The sequence below is a fragment of the Branchiostoma belcheri genome, unplaced genomic scaffold, assembly GCF_001625305.1.
Source record: "Branchiostoma belcheri isolate BF01 breed outbred unplaced genomic scaffold, Haploidv18h27 scaffold321, whole genome shotgun sequence".
In the NCBI taxonomy this organism is placed as follows: Eukaryota; Metazoa; Chordata; class Leptocardii; order Amphioxiformes; family Branchiostomatidae; genus Branchiostoma; species Branchiostoma belcheri.
Genome location: NW_017803934.1, coordinates 111,431 through 131,552, shown reverse-complemented (window position 1 = coordinate 131,552; position 20,122 = coordinate 111,431). Strand labels below are relative to the sequence as shown.

At 37.3% G+C, this 20,122-nt stretch overlaps 1 protein-coding gene across 1 annotated transcript; it reads right to left on the bottom strand.

Annotated features, from left to right (window-relative positions):
* Positions 1-1,998: 1,998 nt before the first annotated feature.
* LOC109475062 (carbohydrate sulfotransferase 10-like) lies at positions 1,999-18,358 on the bottom strand. The gene is made up of 7 exons (XM_019775602.1): positions 18,348-18,358; positions 17,829-17,992; positions 15,851-15,954; positions 13,500-13,762; positions 10,442-10,565; positions 6,330-6,485; positions 1,999-2,439 (listed from the first exon to the last, which is right to left on the bottom strand). The coding sequence occupies exons 2-7, from the start codon at positions 17,962-17,964 to the stop codon at positions 2,191-2,193; spliced, it is 1,032 nt and encodes a 343-aa protein (XP_019631161.1). The 5' UTR covers positions 17,965-17,992; positions 18,348-18,358; the 3' UTR covers positions 1,999-2,190.
* Positions 18,359-20,122: the final 1,764 nt, after the last annotated feature.

Here is a 20,122-nt window from a genome sequence, read left to right as displayed (position 1 = left end):
GGTCCCACCTTGCTCAAAAAAGCCCGGTGTAGATAGGGTTAAGTAAAAAAACTATAACTCTTCATCGAAAAACTGGCTTTTCTTTATTTTTTTACTGTAGATCTCAAATCCCCACACATCAGAGAAAACAAGAGGTAAAACAATGTATAAGACAGACATATCCCGCATTTATTATATATATCATTTGTAATTAGTAATTATGATAAGCTATCAAGACTATTCCATAAGGAGCTTTTTTGCGAACAATGATTAAAATGATTCTACATAAAAACATTACATTTAAGTTTTGTATCTTTTATATAATTATTGCAAATATCATAATGGTTTTAGTAAGTTTTAATAATATTGGAATGGACGTTTATCTATAAGGTAGTACATCTATAAGTTAAAATTTGTTTCAAACACAACAAAATCAGCGCAAAGAATTTCAACCGGCATTAGAATGCAAGTAGACAGTTACGAACACCATGTGATTTGCTGGGCATGCGACAATTCCTTGCTGTGGTGAAACAGTTTGCCGTAAAACTTGCGTGTTATTTTTTTGTTCCGTCGGGACTCAAATATCTGCATTGTCTCCAGTTTTTTCGTTGAGCAAACAATTCAAATTCAGGTCGTCGCCAGGTTCAGAAAGTTCGTTAGTCGAAAGTATTCATTGGTCCTCGTCTTCCACCGTGTGGCTGTATGTCTTCTTAGCATATATCTATATTATATCAATCTACCTATCTATCTTTATCTATCTACATTTTTTTTATTTCAATTAGATCTATTAACCCTCAAACACCTGACCTTTTTTTGTGACGTTAATGCCCGAACGGGGTCCAAATGGCAAACTTGGCAAACTGCATAATATCAAAGCAATAATGCTTCCTTGAAGACATATTGAGGACATCCGAACAATTTCGTGTGTAGGAAAGTGCAAATACATGGCTGGGGTCTGTTTGGACCCCAGACGGTCTAACATCAGACTTCAGAAACATCAGACTTCAATTTGTGCCGATCTCCAAAAAAATTTAGGAGAATTTGTAGAAGAGGTTTACTGACAAAGTCACAGGAGGATATTTTGTTAGAATAAAAAAAATTCAAATAGCACATAAAAATATACGTCTGGGGTCCAAATGGACCCCGTTCGGGTGTTTGATGGTTAACCCTACCTAGACCGGGGGGGGGGGGCTAAAAGTGCCCGCGGCAACTTTGATGTCACGTAGCGTCTGAACGGCTAGCCGTAGAAGGGCCAAACTTGGTGACTTTTCCTAGAATATTGTTGGCAACAATTCTCTATCATTGGAATAAATAATAATTTTTGGTGTTGCCATGGCAACGGGTTTCTGACAGGCATTTTTTGCTAAATTTAGTACTTTTTGTTTCAACAATAGAATTTTATGGGTTTTATGTCAAGTTACTCATGGTTTCTAATATTAATTACGTCCCATATAATTTTATGTTAATTCTATCATTAAATATGCATAGTTTATGCTAATTTGATGACGTCATTCGCCAAAATCCAAGATGGCGGACCATATCATTAGAACAGGTATATACAGGTTATTTTCATTTTAAATTTACCAATACTTCCATTTCTTTTTCCATAAAATGTTTAAATGAAGGTCTTTAGTATGTTTACAATGTATTTTAGGCTTTATCATAAAAAAAACTATTTTTGAAAATTCAAGATTGATGATCCAAGATGGCGGATATCTTAAATATGCATGACGTCATTTTATGACGTCACCGGTGTTGCTATGGGCAACATAAGACTTAGTACACCATAATATTCTGTCATAAACACGTTTGGTACAGTTATGTTGGATACCATTTAGTTTTCAGGGAAAAACTTATTTAGACGGTTTTGGCCAATAAAGTCACATTAATGACGTCATAATGACGTCATATTACGTCATAACGACAAAAAAATTGTAGATATGATAAATTTTCACTAGTGCACCATTCTCTGAAAATTTGGTGGTCATACGACATACCGTTCGCGAGTTCTTAGGGGGTCAAAAGAGCCCCCCCCCCCCCGGTCCCCCCATGTCAAAAAAAGCCCGGTCTAGGTAGAGAAGAAGATCAGATTGACTGTTCAAAAGCTGTGAGAACATTCCCTTTTGTCGGAGAAAAAGTTTTAACTAACTTGAAACATATTCAAAATCTTGAAAGGAAGGTTAAATCAGCTCAGTATAGCCCTTCAGACATTCACAAAAGATTAAGAAAAAAAGCTTCAAAGGAGTAGCCAAACATTTCAAAATCAGGTTTGAATTTAGTACCAATACGCCGAATGTCAGTTAATGGTATTTGGCTAAATATATTGAACAGTTTCTCATTGCCTAAGCGTGTTTTTTTATAAGGAAAAATATCATTTCTGCCTTTAACGCCGACGTTGCGAAAAAATTGCTTTAAATCATCAGCCAAGGTCTCCGTGTGTGCGATGAAGTCAAAGGGAATCTAAAATGACAGATATGGAAGACAGTTATTAAGATAATGGTATAATCTATTATGAAACTACCAATACTTATAAATGTAACTAAAGCGATCTCTTATTTGTGGTCCGGTAGGGCCAAAACGAACCCCAGCAAAAACCTGGAAAAATTCATTGCTTAAACCAAAATTGCTGAATTTTTTGCTAAAACTGCAGCCAAGACTCATTACCATGGCAACAAAAACAAACAAGACTGGCAATGAAAACATGCATTGCCATGGCAACGGTGGTTGCAAAAATTGTTGATAGGGTTGTTGGCACTGTCATGATTTTGGAGAAGGTACGTTTTCGTCTGTCATGAGTTTGTTAAAAATAACATCCAAGACACATCCAAATGTTATTTGCAGTTTCTTCTATCAACATCATAAACCATCTACTGTATCAAATGTTCAAACATTCGAGTACACTCCCGTTCAGAACGACTTTTTCAAGCATAACAGGACATTGTCATTGTTCCAGGAGACTCAGTGCACTAAAGACAAATACTATCAAATTAAAAAAGTATGAAAAACAGTATTGCAAACGACGTGTCAAGAAAATTCAGTAGGTAAGTTTGCCATCTACAGTCCAAATAGTTTAGGCAATTGGACATGAAACCGTGGTTCAGTCTTTATATATATAGTTGTCAGGGTCATACATCTGGATGCATACTGTATTGTTGTTTAACAATATACAAACATGAAGAAACATGGAAAGAATGGTGTGGATGGTATAATATCACTTTTTATTACGACCTTTTTTCGTGGCTTCTTTTCCCTAGTTGGTAACGCCACACCGACCTAATTTCATGGATGACATCCTCTGAAGACTCCCAAACTAGTGCGCACGAGCGAATAAAAAAATTCCAGCCAAATAATAAAAATGCTACTAAACCTTGGGAAAACAAAGCTGGTATTGTGAATATGCGGCATTACATAGAGACGTTTCCGACCAGCCGGTACGCGCTGGCTATTTTGCGGAATTTATGAATGGGTACTGAGTTTTTGAGTCATGGAGCTTGGGTAGCCTGGGTGCTATCCTCCAGAGTTTCTAACAGCTCCGCATTGTCGCTTACTACCATGGACAACCCAGGCCTAGAGCCAGGCTATTACCCTCGGAGGACGTGATCTTTTCTTTTGAGAACAAACGAAAATCAGTGCGCGCGGAGATGTCATCCATAAAATCAAGTCAGTGTAGCCTAATAGACTCGTAAAAGAAACAAGAGTGCCGAGATCTCATACCTCCATGAAATATGGGCTTGATAGGTAAATGTAAATGTCTTCTTTAATTGCGCAAATGACCTCTGCTTTAACATAATAGATAATTGATTAACTTACAGATGTCCAAAGTATGAGATTCCCATCATTCACCATTAGGAAACCATAGGAGTTTCGCATTAATTATGCAAATAAGGTCATCATTTGCATAATTAGTATCTGTTGATGTTCCATCTGCCAAATGTTACATACATTACATGAATGAAAGAACTATAATGTAAAACACTGTAATTATAGAATTTCCTCATTAATTATGCAAATAAAGTCCTCATATGCATAATTTGCATTTATCTATGTACATCTCTTTCTCAGCTACCTACCTACCAAAAATGATGAAAATACGTTGTTCCTATCTGGACTTATTTGCTTTCAAAGATTTCGCCCGAAAGTCCACTGCAGTTCCAGAACAAGCTGCTAGGGGAACCAAACTCACACCACTTATTCCTGACAGGAAAGGGTATCTGTCACAAAATTCAAGACCATAGCATGTTCAGGACAAAAGATACAAAAACCGGAAGTTCTGCTGCAGTATCAAGGTCATTCACCAGGAGGCCCAATTTTGACATTGACATTCGTCTTCCTAAGAATTATCAGCATACCACATATCATCACAATCCATAAAGGCGTTATGAAGTTATGCTGACTACAAATGTAGGAAACACAAACACACAGACACACACACAGACACACACACACACAGACAGACGCGCCAAAAACAATACCTCCGTTTTTTTATGGAGGTAATGAGAAGAGAGTTTGGCCGCAAGGATAACGAAATTGCACGAAGTATAGCTGGCGTGAGGTCTGTGCATGTCGTATGTGAGCTAACACCCCTCTGAACAGTATATAAAATTTACCCATCATTGTGGATCCGTACAAGTCTATATACTCTCGTAGTAACGTTGGGTAAGAAAAAGGTATAGCAAGAACGCATATAAAACTTTTCAACTGTTTGAACTTTATGTTAGTCCGAACATGTTCATAGGCATATTGACGCATTTAGCTGGAAGTCTGGAAGGGGTGGAAAGGTTGAGAGAAAACAGAATGTACATGGTCTTTGTAGCGGTCCCCTGGCTGCTTGTTATGGTACTGCAGCTGAGCTTACGGACGGTTTCCTATCTCGTAATTTGGTCATGCTAGGGTCACGCATTTTGGATAGTAGATAGCTCTTGCGCTCGGGAAGACGTGACACAATTCTGGGCTTTCTATAAAGCTACAAGAGCGTTTGTTTAGAATATTTGAGCGAGGATAACCGGTTGAAATATCGTCCTTTTTTCCGTATGTAGGAAGCTGAAGTGATGCTGACATAATTAACCCTAAACAGTACACCTTGGGTCCGCGCAGACCCCAGCACTATATATTCTGTAATATCTTTTTTGTTTCTAAAGATTTTTTTTTCTGAAATTTTAGGTAATTGTCACCCACAAAGTTGTCCCTCAATACAGTGAAGAAAACTCCGTTTCTACCATTTATAAAAAAAAATTATATCTGATTTTCTTTTGGGGTCCGCGCGGACCCAGCCGGCTTTCGATCATAATGGATACACTGGCGTTCTTATACATTACCTTATTTCCGTTTTTATATGTTTTTATGCACTCATCGTATGTCTACCAAGTTTTCAGAGAATGGTGTAGTAATAGAATTAAATTTTAATAACTTTGGTGTAATTATGACGTCATTTGACGTCAGAGCTAACAATATAGTCCGCCATATTGGATTTTGACCAATGACGTCATCATTTTGGCATATTCTATGCATATTAAATGATTTAACCTATATTTAATTATGTAAGATGTTATTAATGTTGGAAAAGAAGTGTAATTCAATATTAAACCAAAATTACTTCTATTTTCCAAAAAAACTGCCTGCTAGAAACCCGTTGCCATGGCAACACAAAAAAACATCAACTTACTAGTATGAAACTAATATGAGCTTTTTTCCAGAGACATTTTAGAAAAGGTCTCCAAATTTGATACTTCTAGCGCAAGCCGTTTAGCCGCTATCTGAGATCAAAGTTGGGCCTCAAAAGCCCCTTCAGTCTGAAATGGGTTTAAAAATCGGGTATTTTTTCTTGTCTTCTTTTCTTCACCAAAAAATAATAAAAAGTTCAAAATGTATGATTTTTGTATGTAATGTGGACACAGAGGTTCCCACATCAGTTTGCAAAACAATTGAGCTGGTAGCATGTTGATAATTTCTAAAAATTAGCAAAAAACTGTCTTGGGGTCCGCGCGGACCCCAGGTGTACAGATTAATCAGTCCGGGAAGGTGTTCTGTTGAGGGTTAACTGATGAATATAAAAATCTTATTTGCATAATCAATAAGGAATTTTTGAAAATCTGCTGTGTTCAAAGATAGGATTATTCAAACTTATGAAGAAGGCAAACTTTGGCAATAATTGATTACGTAAATGAAACCCTAACTTGCATTATTAATGAGAAAATGCTATTTAAAATGCTAAACCTTTATCTGTATTTTGGTGTATTTTGCACATCGAGTCTTGTCGTATCCTTGTTAAGTTATGACTACAGTATTGAACAAGCGTACAACAAAACACACACTAGATAAAGAGGCCCAATTAAGAATTTGAAAACACTCACTTGACAAGGGGTGCACATGTCTGATATCAGTGCCCAGTGCTCATTTTCCCACTCCGTCACGTTTTTTGCTACAGCTCTAATAAAGGCTAAAAACGGTATCAGTTGATACGAAATGTTTTTCACTTGAACGGTTTTAATGTCTTCGCTGCAAGCAGTCTGAAATAAAACAAACAACATGAGTCAATTAACATAGACATTGGCCAAGTACCTAATTGTAATGAGGGAGTAAAATTCTTTGAGTTGGAGAACATTTTCATTATCATAATACATGTATAAATATGAAAAACTGGAATGCCTCAACAGTAAAAGATTAAAAATTACTGTACAAAAAGGCTTATTTTAGTTTTTATGTAGAGGTTATTTTATCACATCTGACACGATTAACCTGTAGTAAGTTAACCTTATACTAGTTTGAAACACTAACACTGATATATTAGTCCACGGGCCAGAAGAGATATCGGTACCACCTGACGTGGCATATTCTAGTTTATTACTTTCATGTATTTTCAGTTGCGTTTGTCTCTATACCAGTCAACAAGATAACTCACGAACGGCTGAATAGATTGGTTTCATACTTGGTCCATTGGTAGGATGTGACAAAAACTGAAAATTATAAGGTTTTGGGTCCTCTTGGGTCCTCGGCATCCCTTGGTACAGCATCGGAAAATCTTGTTTTTATATCTCGCAAACTGGATATGCTAAGGTCATGAATTTTTGATAAAAGGAGCACGTCGGTAGAACCTGGGCGGTAGAACGTCTCATATAAGGTTTTATTAACCTATATAAGGTTAACATCCCGTCTGTAGTTTCCGTCGAAAATGATATAACAGACAAAATTCGGTAACCAAAAACCCAACGAAAACCTTGAAAAATCATGTTTCGCGCAGGCGCAGAACGTTCTACCGACGTGCTGATGGTAGGTAGCTCTTGTGAGTCACATGAGTTAAGGCACCCTAACAGCTTGTCCTGCAGGAAGGTTTGTTTAAAAAAACTTCGAGAGACTATAACAGTGGGCGGGTCGTAATAATTGTCGGTATGTAGGTAGCATCAGTGATGCTTGATATAATTAAATCACAATTGTGCGGATAAGGATCTAATTTGCATAATGATGTTAAAGTGGAATTAATATTATAATTCCACACAAACCTTATTCGGATGTTTAGTGAAGGCTCCGGGTCGTAGTTTTAATCTGACCAGAGTCTATGTAAGTTTCAGTAAATCGCCGGAAACGTGACCTTGTATCGTATGTTTTGGCCGCGATATCCCTAATATCGTAATATCTACATATTTATCTATATATCTACATATCTTTGTTTTTTCTGAAAATCCTGTTAGTTGTAGCCTTTATAGGTGGTGTAATGTTCGTGGTCCAGCGAAGACTTCCTGGTATTAGTCCCCGCGGATTGTTATGTGGCCTTTACGACTGACCGCCGGGATGGTACGTTCGATATGCGTTGTGGGTGTGTTCGGGCCATCGAACATAGCGGTAAACCGTATCGCATCGATTCTAATTAAATTTAAATTTCGGAAAACTTAGGTACTGGGCTTCTTCGAGCTTAGCCGTTACCCTGGGAAAATTAGTTTTTTCCATGCAGTAATGGTTAAAAATGTCGATAGAAAGAACCCCTTGCTTAAAAATGTACTTTGATGTGCCTTATTTACCCCTAAATAAATTGGTCGCACAAAATATCAATCAAGTGTATTGATAAGCGGCACGGCACCCTTTTCCACCTAAAGAGTGAAAAATTCCGACCCGCGTTTAGTACAGAAATGACAGCCCGAGGCTGAGGGTGTCAAATTGCTCCGAACACGAAAGAAAACACCGGTCCGAAACCTGAAGGTGAACATCACTAAACATAACTTATTCAAATCAGGACCTCATTTGCATAAGTTATGACGAAATGCTAGAGTAGTCTTATTTCTTAAGATACGACTACCATTGGAAAATGATAAAAAAACCGATATGATTCATGCTGATTGCTCTAAAAATACAATCTATCTGTCTATCTACACCTCTCCCTCTCATGTATACATATATCTTTCTGAAAATTCTATTTTGCAGATAAAAAATGGGCTTAAGAGAGTAAATATTAAACACACAAAATAAAATAGTGTAGAAACTAACTAAAATATTCAAAAGAGAACGTGCTTAAGGCAGAAAAAAGCCGCGATGCTTGTTTAAGTCCCCCCTATTCTAATAATTTTTTTTTTCCTTTCGTTTGTTAAGAGCTGATACAAAAGTTTGCTGTGATGGCATTGGCTTAACCCTATCTAGACCGGGGGGGGGGCTAAAAGTGCCCGCGCCAACTTTGATGTCACATAGCATCGGAACGGTTAGGGCTAGAACGACCAAACTTGGTGACTTTTCCTAAAATATTGTTGGCAACAATTTTCTATCATTGGAATAGCATAATAAATTTTTTGTGTTGCCATGGCAACAGGTTTCTGACAGGCATTTTTTGCTAAATTTAGTAATTTTTGTTTCAACAATAGAATTTTATAGGTTTTATGTCAAGTTACTCATGGTTTCTAATATTAATAACATCCCATGTAATTTTATGTAAATTTTATCATTAAATATGCAGAATTTATGCTAATTTGATGACGTCATTGGCCAAAATCCAAGATGGCGGACCATATCATTAGAACAGGTATATACAGGCTATTTTCCTTAAAATTTCATCAATACTTCCATTTTTTTTCAAAAAGGTATCAATGAAGGTCTTTAGTATGTTTACAATGTATCTTAGGCTTTATCACGAAAAAAAAAAACTATTTTTGAAAATTCAACATTGATGATCCAAGATGGCGGATATCTTAGATATGTATCATTTTATGACGTCACCGGTGTTGCTATGGGCAACATAAGACTTAGTACACCCTAATATTCTGTCATAAACACTTTTGGTAAAGTTATGTTGTTATACCATTTAGTTTTCAGGGAATAGCCTATCTAGACGGTTTTGGCCAATAAAATCTTATTAATGACGTCATAATGACGTCATATTACGTCATAATGACACAAAAATTTTAGATATGATAAATTTTTACTAGTACACCATCCTTTAAAAATTTGGTAGTCATACGACATACCGTTAGCGAGTTCTGAGGGGGGGTCAAAAGAGCCCCCCCCCCGGTCAAATCTTGCTGAAAAAAGCCCGGTCTAGATAGGGTTAATGCACTGCACTACTCGTATGTATATGGAACACCGATGTGAAGTAATTCTAGCCAGTCTTTAGTGCTATAACCTCTATCCAATCTTTAGTGCTTTCTTCATTAAAGATCACAAACAGTAAGCCATGGTATGGAATGGCGTATACCAAGCAAACATGGAATGTACGTACGTACTACCGTGCCATCGTTACAGCGTACGAATTGGTCAGGGCGAAAACAAACAGTAGGTATTGACGAATGACAAATACTGTATGAAAATTTGGTAACAAACACATGTATTAGATGACTTGTCCTAATATTGCATATTGCATATAGAGCATACACATATGTCCGATAGGTATGGAAACCTATCTCACGCTATCATTAATATTACACTTAAGCTACACCGACTTCATTTCATGGATGACATCCGCGTGCATATTCATTTTCGCCTGTTCGCGAAAAAAAAAGAAAAAAAAGATCACGTCCTCCTAGGCTCTGGCCTGACTTTAGGCCTGGGTAGTCCATGGTAGCTAGTGAAAATACGGAGCCGGTGGTAACTCTGGAGGATAGCACCCAGGCACCCATATACCACGTCACCACGTAAAAGCATATTTAACTGTAATTGTTGTATATTGCCCGGTAACCATGGCTAGCTCGTCAAAATTGGCCTCCATTTAGTTAGGCAGGCCTTTCTGTATTATATTATACAGCTAATGAATGAAATCAAATCGCTTTTCACTAAAGAATAATGTTTCCTGTTAGGAATAATTTAGAAAATCGTACATAAAACGTCACGTATGTACACAATAACTATGGCATATCATGGTACATTATGCATTTTGGTATGCTGAGATACTACATAATTACCACCTTACCGCAAAAAAAAACTTACACAAGATCGTTTGAATAATAAAATTCTTATTGTACCATTGACAAAAACATTCACGAGTAATTACCTTCATTGTTGATGCATTTGAACAGATTGTTCCCAACATCCCTTGATACTGTTTGCTGTAATTTATCTGCCGTGGTGCGGACACATATTTTCCTCCAAAAAAATAGAAGTACGCAGAAGCAAGTCTAAATAAACGATAGGCAACGGTTATTCAACATACATGTACCTAGAAAACATCTTATTTCAGTCAGTACATTTGAATAAAACATGACATTTTTACCTTCGTCAAGAAGGTTGTGTTTTTAGTAGCGTTTGTCCGTCTGTCTGTTTGTGTGTTGGTCTGTTTGTTAACATAACTCAAGAAGCTTTATATGCATAGCCATGAAACTTAGTAGGAGGGTAGGTCTTGATGACACCTAGAAATGATGAGATTTTGGTCCCCTGGCGGTTTGTTGTTGCAGCATATCTCATGATCTGGACATGCTAGGGTCACAAATTTGGAATGGTAAGTAGCTCTCTGGCTAAGGAAGAAGTGTTATGAGTTTGGGCCCCTAGCTGCTTGTTCTGGAACTAAAGAGGTGTTTCTTGAAATATCTCCGAAGAAGGATAACTAAAAAACCATTGACCATTGACGGATTGTCATGATTTTAGTATGTAGGTAAATGAAGTGATGCTTGACATAATCAGATGACAATTATGCAAATCAGGAGCTTTTATGCATAATTAATGAAAAACTTATAGAAATCTGCTTCGTTCGATAATAGGACTATGAAACAACATTTTACAAAATAGTGCATAAGATTACTGTTATCCCTACAGATAAACTGCTCAGGCCAGCTCAGGGGCGTACCCGAGGGAGTCATCAGTATAAATACCAACCAATACACGCACGTACAGACGTCTATAAATATTCCCTTTTCCCCCGCACAATCCCACAATGGAACGCCTTTCCTGGCCCGGTAACCATGGCTCCCACCGTTGAGTCCTTCCGGGCCAGGCTGGAGGCCTGCCCGCCTTAGACCAAGGCCTCCCCCTCCTAAAGTGCCCCAACAGGCGCTATATGGGGGTGCAGCCGGGGCTTGTACAATATCTTAGAGCCCCGGCAAAGATGAAGATGAAGAAACACTTGTGATATGTAATTGAGAACTAGAAAATTGATGAGGAAATAGATTATGTAAAAGACCCAATTTTTATAATTAATGGGAAATTGTTATAATTTCTTAGTTGTGACTCCTGGGATTTTCATACTTGCTGCATTTGGAAGTTGAGTAAAATAGAAAAATCAATAAACATAATGTAATCAAATCACCTCATTTGCCTAATTTATAAGAAAGTGCTTAAATAGCCTTTTTGTTAAGGCTGTCCTTGAATATTGCTCTCGTCTTTTTACGCAGAAACATGAGTTGTAGTGTCCATGCTCACAGTAGAATGTTTACTTTGCTAGTACAGCGACAAGAACTACTATACTTTTTCGCATTTTCTGTACGTAATACGATGCAATTTTGTGTTGTTATAAATGTTCCGGTCCACCAAGTTTTGCAAGGTCCACTATGATGTTTTTTGCTTCTTAGGCCATATTGATTTGAATATATGGATGGCATTCTGTGGGAACCCCAAAACTGACGAGAGTGTGGAAATAAAAAAAATGGTTTCACCCAAAAATAAGTTGCCTTGATTATAAAATCTACGTGGTCATGAAGGTTGAACAAATGACTAAACACACAGAGTATGGCATGGCAAATAATAGTTTGTTGTTCATTCTTTTTGTATTTTCTTGTATGTATACTAACAAAGTCTACCAAACATAAAATTCTCGGTAAAGTTATTGTTAAAGGGGTTTATCAGTTACTAGAATATTATTCTATCAGTGACTTTTTCAAATGGTAACAAAACACGTCTCCACATCTCCAAATTTACGACGTCTACCGTGCGTCTTTATCACGGAGTGAATTTTTCTCGCGAGCTTGGAGCTGACCAAGCCCTACGTACCCCTGCTCCGCAAGGAGACTCAGTTAGCCAGAAGGTCTACACCTAGTATCGACCTAGTCTCGTGTTCTTACAATTGACAAGCATTTTTTTGCGAAAGTCAGTAATTTTCGTTTAGACAGTAATTTTTCAGGCTGATATGTTAAGTTGCACATGCTTTCTAATATTAATAACATCTTGTGTAAATATAATCAATAATTATACATAATGTATGCTAATTTGATGATGTTTACAGTTAAAATCTAAGATGTGGAGCATGTCATTAGATGAGTTACATTCTGGCTTTTTTTCCTTTAAATTTTATCACTATTTCGCTATTTTTTACATTAAAGGTCAATTTGAACATATTTAGTCAATATTTATTTGTTAAGCTTTATCTTCAAGAAACAAAAATCGACAATTCAAGATTGATAATCCAAATGGCGGATAGTTTGAATATGTATGACGTCATTGACATTGTATGATACCGTTGCAATACCTTAATTGGTAGAGTGCTCGCTTTGTAACCTGGAGTTCGTGAGTTCAAACCCCGGCTTGGTCATACCAAACACTTCTTTCTCTGCTTAGCACTCAGCACATATTAGAAAGAGTGTGGGAGGGTCAAACACACAGCACTACCAGCGGACTAGCCCCTTGCTGTAGTGCCTTGCACAGCTGTGTGTCGCCCATGCCAAGGGCTACGAAATGAAGATGGGCACTACCCTACACTCAGCATAAGAGCACGGGAGACCTTCCTTCCTGTGTTGTATAATACTTAGTGTTACGAGAATAACCTACCTAACTTATGGTTTTAGGCAATAAAATCACACGAATTACGCCATAATGATGTCGGTTTACGTCAATTTAGTGTTAACTAGAACCACCCACTTAACATTTGGTGGCCATACGATATGCCATTCACGAGTTTTGAGGGATGCCGAAAAAAAAGTACACTGGTTTGACCTCATGACCAGAATCACTCAATTGGGTTTATTGTAAGGCCTACACTGTCAGTTATTCCTTTTAAAGGAGTTAGGGCAAGAGGGTAGCATGATCCCTCCGTGAATATAGCAACAGAACGTCGACTACACCTTCACACCACTAACCGTATTAACTATTTAACAAAATAATCCATGTGCTTGTTTAACACTCACCTTTCCAGTGGATTTCTCACCACTAAGAGTTTCCTGTATGCGCTGAGATTTAGATTCTGTTCATTTTTCGAGTACGAAGCAAACTTTTTTAATGGAAGGACACGTCGATTTTTCCAATACTGTCGCTGGCTTAAATTGGTTCCATACTCCAAGTTGGTTATCAGCGTATTCGTTGTCGTGCTGCCCGTTTTACCTACTTTGCAGTACAATACTTTGTACTTTTTACTGACAAAGAAATGCATCGGATACCGTTCGGGTGGAACCTAAAAACGAAATATAGATGTTGAGGTTATATAGTAAAACGTTGAACTTAATTTCAACACGTTGAAGTTTTGATATTTAGATTTTAACATGATGGCAAATACAGAATATTTTAAAATTCATCCCTGACCCAGGCAAACTACGTCGACCGTAAGTAACCTTTAGAAAACTAGTTATGAACTAGAAAAGACCGTTTTTAGGGCATTTGGCTGGGAAATGGGAGAGTTGAATCCATCTAAAGATATGGCAGAAGAGGAGGAGGAAGAAGAAGAAGGAACACCAGAGGACACAATATGTTTCATATAGTGTGGTGAAGCCATAATTATTTAGGTGAACAGGTAAATATCTAAATTTTGAATGAGTCCCTTATTCTTAGTGTCTATAAGAGTTAGGTAAAACTAGAAAGGCAGACATTTACCCGGGAGCAAATATAGCGTTTTTCAATCCGTACTTTCATTCCAAAATATACTGTTCCAAAATGAAATTCCATGTAGTGCTCCTCAATATCAAGTGCTTCCATACCACCATGTAGTCCTCAATTCCCACAAAGTGCTTTTAATTACAAATCACGAAACCCCCATAGTGCGTAAAAATCATCGAAACCACCATACAATGCCTTTTCAGTAACTAGTATTTTCCTGATGTTGTGCTTTTCAATATTATGTGTTTTCAAAAACCCCATACCATGCATTTCAGTAAGACAGTTCTCGACATCCCCAAATAGCGCTTTCAAGGATCACCTTGTCATTAATCCATTTTTTTGTATTCTTGACAGGATCCTGTATCTGCTTAAAGGCCTGTTCGAAGATTACCTACCCATGCTTCCCTGTATCTGCTTGGAGATTGCAAATGGTCATTTGACCACCTAATTGAACCCATTTTACGAAATGGCAGAAACACAAGGGAAAACAACGCGTTTCATCAATATAACTAATGTATGAAATGATATATAACTAAAACAGTTGGATAGCTATCCCCAACATTTTTGGTAAGGGTTTTTATCTGCAAAATTCAAACTTAATTTTTAAGACTAAAAAAGTTGATGTCCTGCACATAATTGCAGTTCATATGGTCAATATGTGACATAGCTTGGTGCAAGTGTTGATGCAGTTAATCCGATTAAATTCCAACAGCCAATCGGTAAGAAAAATGAAAGAAAGCTACATAACTATTGGGAGGCGGCTGTAAAGAGTAGAAATCGGCCAAATAGAGAAATAAGCATGTCAAGGGAGTTTGTCCGTTGAGAGAACAGTTCGCCGCACCCCAAGCCTGTCGGGAGTCGCATTTCTTTGAAGTCCACTAATCGCTATCTTATAGGTGCCAAGTAGCTAAATTACACTTTTATTGCTTTGCGACTGGGCCGTGACGGACAGTGACGAACGGCCGTGTGAAGTTTCAGAGAGGTCACGAAAATTTAAAGTCCACAGTGGTACATTTTCCCATCAAAAGAAACACAAAACTCCAAGAAAAGAGAACCCTATAATATTCAAGACCGTCCCGACCATGTTGCCGATCAAGATATTGGTGGATAAGCAGCATGAGCCCCCGTTTTCAGCCCGCATGCTTCCCTGTCGCTAGCGGTGTGGGGTACAATGGCCGCGCCGGAGTACAATGGCCGCGCCGTACCCGGCACACTTAAAAATTATCGTGCGGTGAAGCCGGCAATAATCCGTGTTACCTAATATTATTTCCAATATCAGTATAACTATAGTAGTTTTTCATTCCTGACAACATACAGTTTGTTTAACCATAGTACCCGCCGGCTGTCTTCTCCAGACGAATACACATGGACGCGGCTCCCCACGACGTGCTGGTTGGTTTATTGCTTAAATGATCTTCTGCGCTGAGATAGTTCTTTTGTTGGATTAATGAGTGGATTACTTTTATGCCGTTTGATCGTGTCGACTCCCGACAGGCTTGGGGTGCGGCGAACTGTTCTCTCAACGGACAAACTCCCTTGACATGCTTATCTCTCTATTTTGGCCGATTTCTACTCTTTCCAGCCGCCTCCTCAAGCCTGGTAGAGGCTAACTCTAGGTATCGAACGCCTTATAAACACCCTTGATGTACAATATAACAAAGTTACTTACATGATATCCAGATACATTCCTTTTGCAATAGTTGTCTATTAAGGCTTTTCTTTGTCTTTGCTTCTGGTCATAAATGAATGGGTTTTCTTGATTTTTTAAAGCACCTTCATTTGAAAAAAAAGCAAAAAGTTAGGAATTCGTCTGTACCATGATTTCAGCACAAGAAACACTGGCGTGAAAAAATACAACACATTCCACCCAATCCTGTGCTCAAAAATATAGTGTTTTAATATCCCATGTCCAACACCCCATACAGTGCCTCTTAGTAATTGTAACTTAGAAGCTATCATGTAGCGGTTTTCAGTATATATTTATTGTGGAAATTCCCTTTTCAGTAAGAAGAATGGTTAAAAGCCCAACGTAGTTCTTTAAGTAACAAGTATTCTCAAAGCGCCTTTGTTGTGCTCCTCAATATTAAGTGTTTTTAAACATAGCTTTATTCAGGGCTTTTCATTATTAGTTTTCTCAAAATCCCTGTTAACCCTAAACAGTACACCTGGGGTCCGCGCGGACCCCAGCACTATATATGCTGTAATATTTTTTTGTTTTGTTTTGTTTCTAAAGATTTTTTTCTGAAATTTCAGGTAATTGTCACCCACAAAGTTGTCCGTCATTAAAATGCAGAAAACTCAGTTTCCCACATTTTTAAAAATTTTTATATCTGATTTTCTTTTGGGGTCCGCGCGGACCCCAGCCGGCTTTCGATCGTAATGGATACACTGGCGTTTTTATACATTGCTGCTTTATTTCCGTTCTTATATGTTTTTATGCACTTATCGTATGGTCACCAAATTTTCATAGAATAATGTACTAATAGAATTAAATTCTAACAACTTTGGTGTAATTATGACGTCATATGACGTCAGAGCTAATAATATGGTCCACCATATTGGATTTTGACCAATAACGTCATCAAATTAGCATATATTATGAATATCAAATGATTTAACTCTAATTATGTAAGATGTTTTTAAAGTGTTATTTTATATAAAGCCCAGAAAATTTTTATGTTCAAACCAAAATTACTGATTAAAAAAAACTGTCAGAAACCCGTTGCCATTGCAACACAAAAAATCATTAAGTTATTTAACCAATATGGAATTTTTTCAAGATACATTTTAGGAAAGCTTACCAAATTTGATGGTTCTTCTAGCTCAAGCCGTTTAGGCGCTATTTGAGATTAAAGTTGGCGCGGGCCTGAAATGACCACTCGCGGTCTGAATAGGGTTTAAAAATCAGGTTTTTCTTCGTTTTGTCTTTTCTTTACCAAAAGATAGGAAAAGGTCAAAATGTATGATTTTTCACGTAATGTAGACTCAGAGGTTTACACATCGATTTACAAAACAATTGAGCTGGTAGCATGTTGATAATTTCTAAAAATTAGCAAATAACTGTTCTGGGGTCCGCGCGGACCCCAGGTGTACAGATTTATCAGTCCGGGAAGGTGTACTGTTGAGGGTTAAGGGCTTTTCGGTAGAAAAAGTAATATATTTCATCAATACTATTGTATGGGATGAAAGCAATGAAATATCAAGTGCCAAGGTGTGGTGCGAATGTATATGTATGCAAAGGGGTACTGAACGACCCAATGTTTTTTTTTTTCTGTTGTTGATAGGGGGCAGCCTACTTCCGGGGCAAACAGATGTTAACAAGGTGTCGGATGTCACACATGGATATTTCTTGGAACGGGAATAAATAATACTAGCTCCCGAGTCATCACCGACATACGTACCTAAAACAACACAACACGCGTTTAGACAAACGTAAGTTAGATGGCAACATTTAGCTAGCAATTGTATTTTAAACCTCTTTATCTTTAATCACAGAACATCCTTTTTTCAAACTCCATGTCTCAAACATACCTTGGTGAAGTATACAAAGCTCTCAATGGTTTTGCTATGTCATTTATAATTTTTCTATATTTATTGTAGATTATTTTGCAGATTGTTATTTTGGGTTTGTGAAAGGCTGAACATACCTGTCCTAATTCGCAATCCATGCTTCCATGAGTAAGGTGGACCTTTTTCAGTTAAAGAATTCTTGAACATATTCATTGCTATTATGAAGCCCACAATTAGCGTTGAGAACAAAAAACACTGGATTTTGAATCCCATGCTAACGGCGTAAGCCTTCCTTGAGTCCCTGCAACAAAATATAGGGAAACAAATTGTATCTGTATCTTTATTGGTATAGCCGGTATAACCTCCCTTCGGCGTAACCGGCTTCGCAGGCACGCGGCGAGGCGGCAGCTGGCTGCACTACACCGCACGACTTAAACCCTTAAACATCTAAATGTAAACATTGTATACTACGGCAAAAAGTCAACTATACATGACTTAAATTTAAGTATCTTTTTCATTATTAAATATTAGGAATACTATTCTATTGCAATGCCCTGTGATCCATTCTGGGAAGTTCCAAATTTAATGATCTAGGTAAATGATGCGATTACATAACATAACATTATTATAATGACATGCAAACGCTTCATACCTACGTTTAAAATTCTATACTGCTACACATACAGTGCATTGAGTTCACCACTCTGCCAAGCTCACCTATGCCTTTATGAACCAAAAAACAACACTAAAATGAGATACCAGAAAAAAAAAACAGCGAATGCAGCGTAATTCCAGCTCCTGGTCATACCTGTAAAGAACGAAAACAACATCAAACATATACTTGCGTTTAGGTCTATACTTTAAAAAAACACAACTAATAGTCACGGTGGTAAAATCTGGGCTGTTCCCACATTTCAAAGAATCCGAACTGTGTTCAATCATGTTCGATTTGTAGCAAAGCTACTGTCGTATCCTTGGGTGACCTGGAATACTGTAATAATTCTTTACGCCTTTATGAATAACACGATGCACACTTTTGAGAGATATGACATGTCTGCAAAACTCGTTCAAACCTAAAAGAATGGAGAGTCAAACATACCCCATTTACGGCTCAAAATGACTGTAACAGTTTTCCCGAAAATCGTGCTTTAGGGATTTTTTAATTATGCGCTTGGTTTTGAATTATGGGTAATTGAGTGTGAAAAAAGCAAAAAAAATCGATTTTTTCACCTATTTGTCGACAAAAACTATACTTAAAGTAAGAAATTTAAAAAATACCTAAAACACGATTTTTCATCTTATTCCTAGTCGTCGAAAAATATAAAAATCAGTGATCTTGCGTAATGTGTAGGCAGGCTTGCTCCTTGGCTAAAATATGGCGCTCCGAAATCCCGAAAATTATCGACTTTTTAAAGAAATCCGAAAAAAATCATCCATTTAGCGCAAAAAATCATCATTGAATGTATGTTAAGACGATAATTTTATTTTATTTCAACGAAATTTACCTTTAATACTAGTTTGTTTATTTTGAAATGTTTACGGTTAGCCCAAAATTGCGTCTTGTAACCCGATACTTTATCGAACGAACCAGATGTGAATGCAATTGTAACGAAACATGTAAAGGATCGTACGGACAAACGTGACATACCTGGCCAACGTGTTCCTCTATCAAAGTTTTACAAAGTGTGGGGAGATTTATTATTAGGGCACAGGGGCCAAAAATGTACATTTTTTGGCCGAAAATAGCCAAAAAGCCCTATTTTTCATGTCAAAAGCTTGAATGCGGTTTTGTAGACATATGTTCAAGGTATCTCCATACCAAATTTCAGGTCATTTTGTTCTATTACCAGGGCTCCAGAGCCCAAAATGTATATTTTGTTGCATGAGAATGTAAAAAAAAAACAGTTTTTCAAAAAAAGGAAACAAAAATCCTGGGGGTATTTGGCTACTCTACCTTCATGCCAAATTTCATGTCATTTGACACAAAAATAAAGAAATTGAATCCATTTAACGAATGGCAGGAGAAGAGGAAGAAACACGAGAAAAGACAATATGACTTTACCACATAGTGGTGAAGCCATAAAAACAGTATTTCACTCCATGGAGTGAAATAATAAATTCAAGCAACTAGTGTTATTTTCCTTATTTTCGCCCAATGTATAGAGCAACTGCTATAGAACCAATGTTGCCCAATATTTAAAAAAAATCCCAACTGTTAAAATGGATATATGCATGTCAATACTTACCCAAAGACGCTTTTCAAAGTTCAAAGTTTTCCTTCGAAAATCCTAGTAATAACTGAGTTAGCCTGTCTGCATGTCATCATACAGCTAAACAAATGAGTCAAGCAGACGTAATCACTGGGTGTCATCGCAACACTTACTATACCGGTGTGTCGACTTTACATAGACGTTTAAAGCTTAGCTCACCT

Bases quoted from the DNA above. Each gene is read 5' to 3' on its own strand.
- LOC109475062 (XM_019775602.1), bottom strand. From the start codon at position 17,964: ATGGGATTCAAAATCCAGTGTTTTTTGTTCTCAACGCTAATTGTGGGC. The intron at 15,955-17,828 runs GTATGTTCAGCC...TTTCAAATGAAG, and splicing joins TGGATTGCGAATTAGGACAG to GTGCTTTAAAAAATCAAGAA. The intron at 6,486-10,441 runs GTAATTACTCGT...GTTTTATTTCAG, and splicing joins CAAATGCATCAACAATGAAG to ACTGCTTGCAGCGAAGACAT.